The sequence below is a fragment of the Thunnus thynnus genome, chromosome 16 (genome assembly GCF_963924715.1).
Source record: "Thunnus thynnus chromosome 16, fThuThy2.1, whole genome shotgun sequence".
Lineage (NCBI taxonomy): Eukaryota > Metazoa > Chordata > Actinopteri > Scombriformes > Scombridae > Thunnus > Thunnus thynnus.
In genome coordinates, this window is record NC_089532.1 from 6,290,721 (window position 1) to 6,303,160 (window position 12,440).

At 35.4% G+C, this 12,440-nt stretch overlaps 1 protein-coding gene across 1 annotated transcript in view; it reads left to right on the forward strand.

Annotated features, from left to right (window-relative positions):
• Window positions 1-5,793: 5,793 nt before the first annotated feature.
• The window catches only part of exoc3l4 (exocyst complex component 3-like 4), a 34,213-nt gene continuing 27,566 nt past the window's right edge, over window positions 5,794-12,440 (forward strand). The window contains exons 1-3 of the mRNA XM_067614619.1: window positions 5,794-6,051; window positions 8,310-8,584; window positions 11,268-11,369. Of these exons, the coding sequence (XP_067470720.1) occupies window positions 8,335-8,584; window positions 11,268-11,369 (352 nt within the window). The 5' untranslated portion in view covers window positions 5,794-6,051; window positions 8,310-8,334. The remainder of the gene's footprint in view (window positions 6,052-8,309; window positions 8,585-11,267; window positions 11,370-12,440) is intronic.

Consider the following 12,440-nt stretch of genomic DNA (forward strand, 5'->3'; position numbering starts at 1 on the left):
TACATAACATACTTAACATAACATAACATAACACAACATAACATTAACTAACAAAATAATATACATAACATAACATAACACAACGTAACATAAAATAATAAAATAACATAACATACATAACATAACATAACATAACACAACATAACATAAAATAACAAAATAACATAACATACATAACATAACATAACACAACATAACATAAAATAAAAAATAACATAACATAAAATAACAAAATAACATAACATAACATACATAACATAACATACATAACATACTTAACATAACATACATAACATACTTAACATAACATAACGTAACATAACATACTTAACATACATAACATAAGATAACAAAATAACATAACATAACATACATAACATACTTAACATAACATAACGCAACATAACATAAAATAACACAACATAACATAAAATAACAAAATAACATAACATAATATACATAATATACATAACATAACATACATAACATACTTAACATAACATAACACAACATAACATACATAACATACTTAACATAACATACATAACATAACATACATAACATAACATAACATACATAACATACTTAACATAACATACTTAACATAACATAACACAACATAACATAACATAACATACATAACATACATAACATAACATACTTAACATAACATACATAACATAACATAACATACATAACATAACATAACACAACATAACATAAAATAACAAAATAATATAACATAACATAACATACATAACATAACATAACATAACATAACATAACAAAATAACATAACATAATATACATAACATAACATACATAACATAACACAACATAATATAAAATAACAAAATAATATAACATAAAATACATAACATAACATGACATGACATAACATAACATAACATAACATAACATAACATAACATAACATAACATAACATAACATAACATAAAATACATAACATAACATACATAACATAACATAACATAACATAACACAACATAACATAAAATAACAAAATAACAACATAGATACATACAGTACATAAGAATATAACATAATGTGACACAACATAACATAGATCACATACAGTAGCATAACATGACACAACATAACATAAAATAACATAAAATATCAAAATAACATAACATACATACATAGAGAACATAACAGCATAACATAGCACAACAATACAACATAATATAGATAACATCACATCACATAGCATAACATGACACAACATAACATAAAATGATATACATAACAACATAACGTAAGATAACGAAATAGATAAACAGATAAAATAACAGCATAACATAACATGATATAACATAAAAACACATGTAGCAATGCATAGCATAGCATAACATAGCATTATTTTCTTTAGCACAGCTTAGCATATAATAGAGTTTTAGCATAATGTTGCTTAACAAGATAATGTAACATAGAGCAGGTTAGCACACCCCAATACATTTAAACCTTTTAGCTACAGTTCTACAGTTATCTGCCATGCCCACGCTGGATCTGTGGTAACGAAATGCAAAGAAATGAATGAACACAAACTGAGTTCATTTAAATCCTGCTGTCTGAATGAAAAAAAAAACAAAAAACAGAATCAATATCTGGAAGGAGAGGATAACATGTTGGTAATTTGCTCCCTTTGCTCCACACAATACAACAGCACGACGACCATTATCAAATAATCTCAATTACATTTCCTCAGTTTGACAGTCAGGGTTTTATAGCCCTGCAGCATAATTGAACCTGCAACACGGTCTAAGCTCATGGACATCTGTGCTCACACACACAATAACACACTGCTCACGCCACAGCTTTCCCTACATTATGCAACACTAATCTGAAGCCTGCGCTCAAAGGCAGCCATTGTGTGGCAGAGCTGCTGCTGAGTTAAGCAGCGCCGTGGAAATCACTGGACCGTTGGCAAAACCGGCCATACTGTAAAAGAAGGAAGTGGATGCTTCCTTGGTGAATGTGAAGAATAATAGAAAAAGAAAAGGATAAACAGATGAATGGATAGTAACTGTCTCGTCACACAGTGGCCTTTTAACACCCAGATATAATTGTCAAAAAAAGGAAGGACTTTTGACTAGACAACATTAAATAGATAAAATACAGTACAGCCAGTCGATTAAAGCAATTTGAGTTTTCACCCATTTAGTTATTAAGGGTCCAAATTAAATGTCATATCGAAGAAACATTGTAGAATGCAATTTACAGTATTAATGGTATTTATTAAAAGGTGTAAAGTCATGTTCTTACATCCTATTTGCTAACGTCAGTGTGTGTTAATTATCTCAAGAAAGCTGTCTGTTAAAACTTGCTAAGACTCCATCTTAATTCCATCTGTGTTAACCACAGACATAGCCTTAGAAAAAAACTATTTTAGTACTAACATCGTCACATTTGAGTCAGGATTTTTTCAGTCTTGTGGTTACATCGTGTTTCTGAGTTGACTGCTTATAGCTGCAGGGAAACATTTCCATTCAAAATATTTTTAAAAATGTACATTTTACCATTTTTGTGCCTCGGTGCAGTGGCTTAGTGTCACTTTGAGTAATTCTTTCAGAGGAGGCTCGAATTAAAAGGGTTTAAGAACAGGGTGCATATTAAGAGGATAAAAGTTTGTAGTTTGTAGCTGTGTTCACATTGAATTCATGTTGGTTATACTGGGTTGAATCAGTGAGCAGTTTTCACCGTGGGGTAAAAAAAATCAAAATATCTGTAGTAACTGAAACGACGAACAGTGTGATCAACCTCCTTGTCCATCTGGTGTATCAATATGTTCCAAATACAAAAATATAAGAAATTTCAAACATTCCAAACACAAAAATAAGTCTGAATACATTTGAATTCATCACATCTCATGTTTATTACATTTGGAACATGTTTCTACATGTTTTCCAAGCATTTCGCTTGTAAAATTAATTTAATATTGGCACATTTGGTTTTCCAGATCTCATTTTGTTTTCTGTTGTGCTTTTTTTTTCCCTTTTTTTTCTTTTTACTGGGAACTATGCAATGCTTTGTTTAGTAAGATTAAAAACAGAAATTGATTTTGTAAATATGGATGATGCACAAAGACTGAGTTGGCTGTTCACATATAAAACATTTAAATCTGCCAATTACTCAGTGAAAATCTGTGAGGAGAGAAAAAAGTCCTTTATGTGGAGAAACGTCAGGCTTGCAGGATTTATTTTCTTCCTTCTGCTATTCGGTGTACAACTCATATGATTTTTTTTTTTTTTTTTGCATGAATATGTTATTTGAAATTATACAAATTTACCAATAATGCTGTGACTTTTGCTGTTTTTTATTCTGGTTTTGTACATTTGTTCAGAAAGATGCATGTTATTTATTAATTTATTTGTTTATTTGATGTTTTATGAATAGCAATATCTATAGAAATGTTTGGCATGACATGTAAATAAAAACTAATTCATTATTTTCCATGTGAAATTTCATACCTCACAGGTGAAAACACTTATTTAATATGTGCTTTTTGTTATAAGGGACATATGAAGAATAATATTTAACATGCACATCTTTTGTAAGGTATCACCTACAGTTTGGGATATAATCAGATAATGAAGACGGAGAAGAACTGGAAATAATTCAGGCAGGCACGGAAGTCATTTTATAGTCAAATGTTCCTCCAATCATGTATGTTCAGCAGCTGCAGTATCTATCTCCACAGGCTGTCCATATAAACATTTTGTGCTCATTTAGTCTGCATATAACAGCACTGAGCTCTGCATCCTCGCTGCTAAACTCTCCACCTCCCCAGCCTCCTCTTGTATTAGCATTTAGTTATGTGTGTCACGCTTGCTCACATTTGCTCCAGAGCATCACATGATGAAGAACCACGAGCAAGAAAAAAAACATAAAATGCATATTGTTGTAATAAATAGTTTAAAACCTTGATGTGAGTGTTGTGACTGAAAACAGGACGATGGATGAGATGATGGATAAAACAGGATGTGATAAGTTGAGCTGACTCTAGTTTCATGTCTGTATATCTCCAGTATGATCCTCTCACTTCGTGTCACACACACACATTCTCTGTCTCTCTAACACACACACACACACACACACACAAAATGGAGCAGTTGGTCACGATGCCACTTATCAGCACCAGAAATATTCAATGCTGATGATCTCTCTCTCAGTTTCCTCGACCGTGGAGATGCAGCAGATGTCAGACTGCAGTTAAAAATACAAATCTTTATGTTTCTATCAAAAGTAATGTTTCTGGCAATTAAAAAAAAAAAAGCTGTACAATAATTTTTGGGCCATCTCCAGAGATAAATATGGCACATGTCACCCTCCAGTGGACATAAACGGCATGACAGTCCCTGTTATCATGTTGTCTTTTATTGTCATTACAGCCAAGGCACACTTTGACCTGACCTGACAAAGCACAGACAGGCAGACAGATCAAACTAGATCAAACCAGCTCCACCTCCAGCAGCTACAACACTAACATGCTGCTTACACATTGATGCTTCAGTGTTAATAATCTAATAATATACTGTATAATAATATATCAGTCAGTGGGGATATTTTACTGCAGAAATACTTAGAATTTTTACACTTTAAATACATATTTCTCAAGTGCTGTTTGGCCTTAAACCAACCCTCTGCCACCTGTATACCAGTCCTTTGGCATCTAATAAAGGGTCATATCTGTAGTATGTATGTGATGGAAATGTGTTACTGTTGAAATGTTTTGGATTGATGTATTGCAGAAAATTTGTACTGTGACAAAGGTAATGCAGGCGTTGTACCGGACCATTTTGGTGAAGAGGAAGGTAAAGCTCTCGATCTACCAGTCAGTCTACATCCCAACCCTCAACTAGGGTCATGAGCTTTGGGTAGTGACTGAAAGAATGAGATTGCGGATACAGGCGGCCAAAATGAGTTTCAGCTGCAGAATGTCTGGGCTCAGCCTTAGAGACAGGGTGAGAAGCTCAGACATGCAGGGAGAGGCTCAGAGTAGGAAACACCTTGGGATCCCACAGGAGGAGCTGGATGACGGATATCTGGGTTTCCTTGCTCAGTGTGATGCCCGGTCCTGGATATGTGGTGGAAAATGGATGGATGGAAAAAAAGTTTGTATTAAGCCTGTTTGCTGTTGCGAAAAAGTTGATTTTGTGTCAGTGGAGAGACAGTGTTGTTGTAAAAGTACAACTCAATATGGTGACTCTTGTCCATATAGTGAGACACATTTACCCACTTGCTACAGTAAGGTAGTAATTTATTACTTACAGAGACTAACCCCTCTGTAATGTGTGTATGCTGGTTTTTATTTTGTTTTTTTGTTTGTTTGCAAGTTTGTTCACTGGCTTTTTACAGAATTGTCTGAGTAGTTGTCTTTATTAGATGTATAAGATGTTATTGTTGGATTTTTGATTGTTTTTAATTTGTTAACTTTTGGTGGAAAAGGGGCTTAACATGTAATTTTAACAAATGCTAGAGTATTTCTACAATGCTTTTACTTAGTGTGAATAAACAACACAAGTACCTTTTTCCACCACTGAATATGAGTTTTCCTGGAGCACACAGGCAGCACACATGCTTTAACGCCACATTCCAGGTAAGAAAAAAAAAGAAAAGAAGGGGAAAGAAAACTACCTGTAAACTGATCAGGACTTTAGAAAGAGCAGAAAAATAATGAACACAGCTTGTAAAAGAAACAGTCTGAAGTCCTCCAGCGCTGTGAACAACACACCCCCTTCAGTTGATTTGTGTAATCATTAACTCATCCTCTCTCCTTTTTAATCATAGCAGAAGGCAGGAAGGTAATGTCCTGACTTGACATGTCTTGACTGCTCTACTTTTTCAAATTTTCTTCTACCCAGTTTTCAGCCTCGTCTCTGTCAACTGACAGCGAGCGGTAATTCCCCCTTTTTAAATATATCTCAAAGTGACTTTACCAGTCAGGTAGGTTACAGAAAGTGAAAGCAGGTGGAGAGAGCGCGTAATAAAAGAGCAAAAGGAGAGTCATTTTCTACCTGAGCTGTGCAGGTAAGTCGACACTTTTTCTGAATACCCTCTCTGTAACTCCTTTACTATGTGTCTGTGTGCACTGGTTAAATATTTATCTTTACGACCAAACATACAGAGACTATACAGACGGTTCTGCTTCAGTCGTAGTGTTAAGTTTTGGTTGCTCAGTGACAACAATGGTGCTCAGACATCAGGTTGTTTGGCATTTATCCAACAGATAAGTGACTTTTCTGTGGGCTTGTGCCATAGTTTTTTGTCATAAAGCATGATTGATAGGCTCATACATTAGTAATATAGTATAATAATGATATTATATACAAAGGATATGATATCACTGTAATCCCTACCAAGATTTACACTATTGTTATGTGTTGCATTATGACTTACTATACTATAGAGACTGTTACATAGTCCAATATGGTGGAAATTTCCTAGTAATTAATGAGAGATTGAATGTAAATTAAATTAGCTTAAATTGAAAAGTAATGTCCTGGCTAATGTTGGCTAATTTAATTTATATTCTAATAATAATAATAATAATAATAATAATAATAATAGTAATAATACACTTTATTTATATAGCACTTTTCAAAACAAGTTTACAAAGTGCTTCACAGACATAAACACAGAAAATCAACAGTGCAATTACAAATTAGAATTAATTTCATTGCAATCAAGAAATAGAAGCATAGATAAAAGACAATGAATGAATAAGAAAAAATAAGAAAAAAATTAATACTGACTCTGACAAAAATGGGCAACTGTGTAGGAAAAGACAAATTTTCCTGCATATTGTGATTTTGAATGTATATATGTAGCCTAAAAAACTTTCATCTCCTATTTTAAACTCTCACATAAACACTGAAGATTTTGTATTTTTTACAATGATAAAACCTTAAATTACCAGTAAAATATGCTTACAAATCCAGGTGGGAAGCACAACTGAAAGTATTTTAGTCACTTCCTTGTTTGCCGTCATTCGAACAAAGAAGCTACTTTGACTTTATTGATATTTACAAAAAGTAACAACAATTTCTTAAATCGCATTTTTTTCTGAATATCTTTGGATCGTGGACTGTTGGTCAAACAAAATAAGACATCTGAGGACGTCATCTTGGGCTTCAGGAATCCGTGATTGACTTTTTACACCACTTTCTGACATTTTATAGACCAAACGACTAATTGATCATTGGAGAAAATAATCAACAGATTAATTGATAATGAAAATAATTGCTAGTTGCAGTCCTACTTTTGGTTTTAGTTATCGTTTTGTAATTTGAGTGAACTGGCCCTTTAAGCTCTTCACTGGGGTGATTATTTTATTATCGGTTAATCTGCAAATTATAGTGTTAGAAATACAGAAAAAGCCACTTATAATTTCTTAGAGCTCATGGTGATGTCTTTAAATGTCTTGTTTTATCTGATCAACAGTCCAAAACAAATATATTCAGTTTAAATCATGTATGACACAGCAAAACTTCAAATCCTCACATCTGTGAGGCTGAAAACAGCAAATTTTTGCTTTTGACTACAACAATTATTTGAACATTTAAATAGTTGCCATAAAAAACAACAAACAAACAACAAAAAAAACATGCAGTCTTGTGTTTAATACTTCCTGTCAGAAAAAGTAAAATAAGATCTTTAAGCTAATTAGAGGGAAATAGTAAGGGTAAGAATGATTTTAAGAGGTTAAAGTTGTAAAATGTTGGATGAATCAAATGAATAGAGCTGGAACAATTAGTTGATTAATACATTAGTCCATCAACCAAAAATTAATCGCCAACTATTTTGATAATTGAATAATCTTTTAAAATATTTACTTGTTACAGCTTCTCAATTGTTAGGATTTGAAGCTTGTATGTGTCGTATATGACAGTAAACTGTTGATCAAACAAACCAAGACATTTAAAGCATCACTTGGGCTCCACTGGGGTATTTTTCTCTATTTTCTAACGAAAAGATTAATCGATAAATTGAAGAAATACTCGTTAGTTTCAGCCCTACAAGTGAATCTTTATACTACACAAGACAGCACAGCATGTAGCTGCTGTTGCAACAGATTTCCAGTTTCATTTTCTTGTATTGACAAGAACTGCACAGGTAGGCGGTCATGTTATCAGTAAACAAAGCTGCTCCGCCTGTCTGTGCTGATTGGAGCCACAATAACCAAAAACACACCTTAGCTTGTTGCACACACACTTCTCAGAGGGCAGACAGAGTGCAGTTTCTTTTGTTGGTTTCAACCTTTTCCCTTGATGCCATTTTCCTTGCAGCTGGATGTTACGTTAGTGGGATGAGATGTCACAAGTGATGGACAGATCTACAGAAAACCACGATGAGGATCGAGCGTCCATCAGCAGCATGGAGAAGACGCCAACTAAGATGAAGCAGACGCTGGGTGTGATGCAGTCGTTCCGAAAAAACATCCGACGTGCGGCAGAGAGGAGTCCGCTCTCATCTGGGGGCAAGGGGTCAAAGGTCACAACCACAGCAGACTCACCCGGCAATGGGTTGGCGTCAAAGCGTCCACAAACTCCTTCGTCACCAAGTGAGTATCAACATGAAATCTGCTGTGAAATGGGATTTGCCGGCAGGTGCTTTAATGTGACCTCCCAAGGTCAGAAATAGAGGAAACGCAAGGTGAGATTTGGCTTATCTTACCGAAAAGGCACCGCAAGCTGTTTGGTTTGCATACATTTAAAGCGCCTTACAGCATTAAAGGAGTGATTTAATTTTCAGCGTGTATGACATCAGTGGGCATTTAACTTCTAACTCACCAAGCTACAAAGAAGAGCTTACTTATGTGGAAACATTTTGTTCTTTTTAAGAGAAATATTGTCAAACATCTGACGTTTTGCGTATCAAATTACCTGCTTTAGTTAGTTAAGTGCCTACAATTCCCAGAATTCTTTTTAACACCCACCAGAGAGTATGTGAACTTGTTCCACTCGGCTGTGGGTGATGCTATATGTGTAGGTTGAAAGAGCAATAGTGTGGGCATAAAAGCAAAGGAGAGCAAGTTTTTCTAGTTCAGATAAAATCGAGTGTCATTAAACGTCTCCCCTACAGCGGATTTTTATTTGCATGATTGTTGGAGGCACAATGGCAGCTTCAGACAGAAAGTCTTTGATTCTTTAATAGGTCTGAGTATTGTTTGAAATGTTTCTATACCTGTAACAGCGATTTTGAGAAATACAAACATGATTTTCTAAAAACCTACAAAAGATTTTCTTACTGTTAATATAATATAGTCAAAAAATGGGAAAAATGGTCACTTAAATCTCAGGAATAATCTCAGGATTGTTTCTGTCATTTTAAGTCGTTCTGATCATGTTGATGTTTGTCCAAGTGCTCATTTTCCTTGTAAATTTGTTTCTAATTGGTTATTTGACAATATGAAAAGGCGTCCCTCTGATATTCTTACCCTAACCGTAATCAGTCTCATTCCTCATCCTTAAACCTAACCAACCCAACCAAATGAGGTCAACAAGCACTAGCCAATCAGAGGCAGAGAAGGGTGGGTCATGACTTTACCATCCTAGGAAAAAAAAAGGTGTCCCTCGGGCTGTCATCCTGCCACCCGACTCTATTGCGCCGACTCTGGCTTCAAACAACGTCACACAAGCAAGATAGCGGCTCCTGGAAACAAGATATTTTGGCTTCACTTTTGCTTAGCAGTAGGAAGTGGAGATCCGTCGTCCATCTTTATAAACAGTCACTGGTTAACAGTCTTTCTCTATCTGGAAATCATGTCTGTTGCTATTGTAATGTTGTCAATTTTCTCGTCCATCACTGGTCTGAAACATTTGGGCTCCTTACACTTTTAAATGAAGCTATGGCTACTTCGAAGGGAAGATCCTCTCCTCTCAGACTGTTTAATTTAAGTGATTTTTAGAGGTTAAACTATCCAGTCTTTCAAAAGAAAGCAAGCACTGAAGGAAAAATGGAATATACTTTTTGTGCAGCAGGGTCTTCTTTTCTCGATGATTATCTTTACACTGCATGATTTTGGGCTGTCTAAGAGAAAAGTTGACAGTGGTGAGAGAAATGTGGTAAAATCTGATGATGGATTTGGAGTTTTGATAATCAAAGACAGGCTGAGGCAAAATCCTGCCAGAAATTTAGGATAAAATGATGGACAAACCAGTCAGAATAGTACATGAAACAATGAAGAATACACAGTTTTGCATAAAGTTTAGGGAAAAAGCACACACACACAAACCAAATCTAAGGTGGAACGAAGAAGAGAGTTTTGTGGAAAGAAAACCTTCTTTGCTTTGCTGCATTTCAAAACATGAGAGTGATGCCGATGGATGATGTGAGCTGATAATGTGCTGATAAACTCACACAATTGTCGTTTTCACACAGTCTAAAGGTGCCTTCAGGGGGTTATTGACCCCTAGGGATCCACTATCCAGTTAAATCAGTTTCTCAATACATTTTAGAAACAGGCCAATAGATGTAGAATCTTGCTTTATTTGGATCCATGTTGCCTTGTTTTAATAGCTAGTAGCAAAGCTCAGGAGTACAGAGAATCACTTCATCATCTAAACATTGGCTGATTGGTCCAAAACCAGGAAGACTCAATTTATACTAAAACAGATGTTTTCCAGACTTGAGTCTTGCAGTAAAAAAAAGTCAGCTTGTTAGAGATTGTCTGGATACAACAGCTGTCTGAAAGATGTAGAAAAATACACCAGATAGATGCAGGAAAGTCCCAAGATTTTAGATTATGTTGAAGTGTTTTAGGGTGGGATTTCCCTTTCCTTTGACAGACAGCATGTGCTCAGCGTTTATTGACATTTCGAAATGTCTGTAGCACTCAGCAAGGTTACTGTAGTTTATTTCATTTACGGTAAGTCTCACAGTTTCCTTTAAATCATTTTCTTTGTCAGTAGTAATCAGGAGAGACTCTACTGGTGACTTTCACTTTTACATGCATCTTTCCTTGGAATCGAGCCACACTAGTCGGTTTTCATCAGGACTTAATATCTGCATTCCTCAGTTAGTTTAGTATAAGGTCACTGTAAGGACAATGAACTGCCAAGTCACGCACACATACAGAAATATAAAACTGGATCGAGTCCAAGGAATGAGCTCGATTTTTTTCTCATACTGACAAATATAGATATGATTGTGAAACAAGGAACAATGAAACAAGTTAACTGAGAAATGTTCTGCTGCTGTCACATGTCTCTCTCTCTCTTTCTCTCTTTCTGCCTGTCTGTCAGGTCTGAGCGACGGCACTCCGGTGACCTCTCCTCTGAAAAACATGGGAGACGAGACGGATGGTACGCCAAAGAAATACAAATCTTTGCCACGTCCGAAGACAGGTATAACTACCATTTAAATAAGTTGTACATTGACTTTTATCAGAATTGATCCTGTGATATTTCAGATTAAGAGGACTTGTGGCTGCTAATGTTAATATTTTCTATATTTAAACCCATGTAACTTTGAAATGATTTGAAATGATTTCTTTTATAGACTGCATGTCTATGGTGTTGATGGTGGACACTTGAACTTTACACCCATATGTGACTGTTGAACACCTCATTCTAAAACTTTGGGCATTAGTCTGCTGCTATAACAGCCTCTGCTCTTCTGGGAAGGTTTTCCTCCAGATTTTATGCACCTGGCTGCAGAGATTTGCTCTCCTTCAGCCACAAGAGCATTAATGAGGTCCAACACTGATGTTGGGTTATAAGACCTGGCTCACAGTCGGCGTTCCAGTTCATCCCAGAGGTGTTGGATGGGGTTGAGGTCAGGGCACTGTGCACTCTAGTTCTTCAACACTAAACTGGGAAACCATTGACCTGGCTTTGGGCACGGGCATTAAGCATTAAGATTTGCTTTTATCGGAACAAAGGGGCCCAAACTGAAAAAACACTCCAAAATCATGTGGAAAAGGGTGTCCACACACTTTTGGCCATACAGTGATTTTAAAGGCACAATATGCAGCTTTTCTCTTTGGCTGTGTTTGAAATCACTCCTCTGTTGTTTAATCATTCACTACTACCTATGTAATATGAGGGGTAATCAAAAAATTGAAGTGTAAAATAAAAATCATTATAAATCTTTCAGCAATACCTTTCTAATCCCCTTCAAAGTATTCTCCTTGAGGTGTGATACACTTGTCCCAGACCTTCCCCCATTCTTGGAAACATTTCCTGTGATCATCTTTTGTCACTGTGTCCAGAGTAGGGATGTCAACAGGTAACCATTAATCGGTTAACCGCTGAGAATATTTTTGACCATGTCGGTCAATAGGTTAATTTGCATACACACTCCACTAACGGCTAGACAATTACGTATTCACAACATCATATATTCCTTTTTAAATAGATAAAGTACCAGTGTAAAACCGACTTCTACACAGAGTGTTACGTTATGGGTTGTTTGTA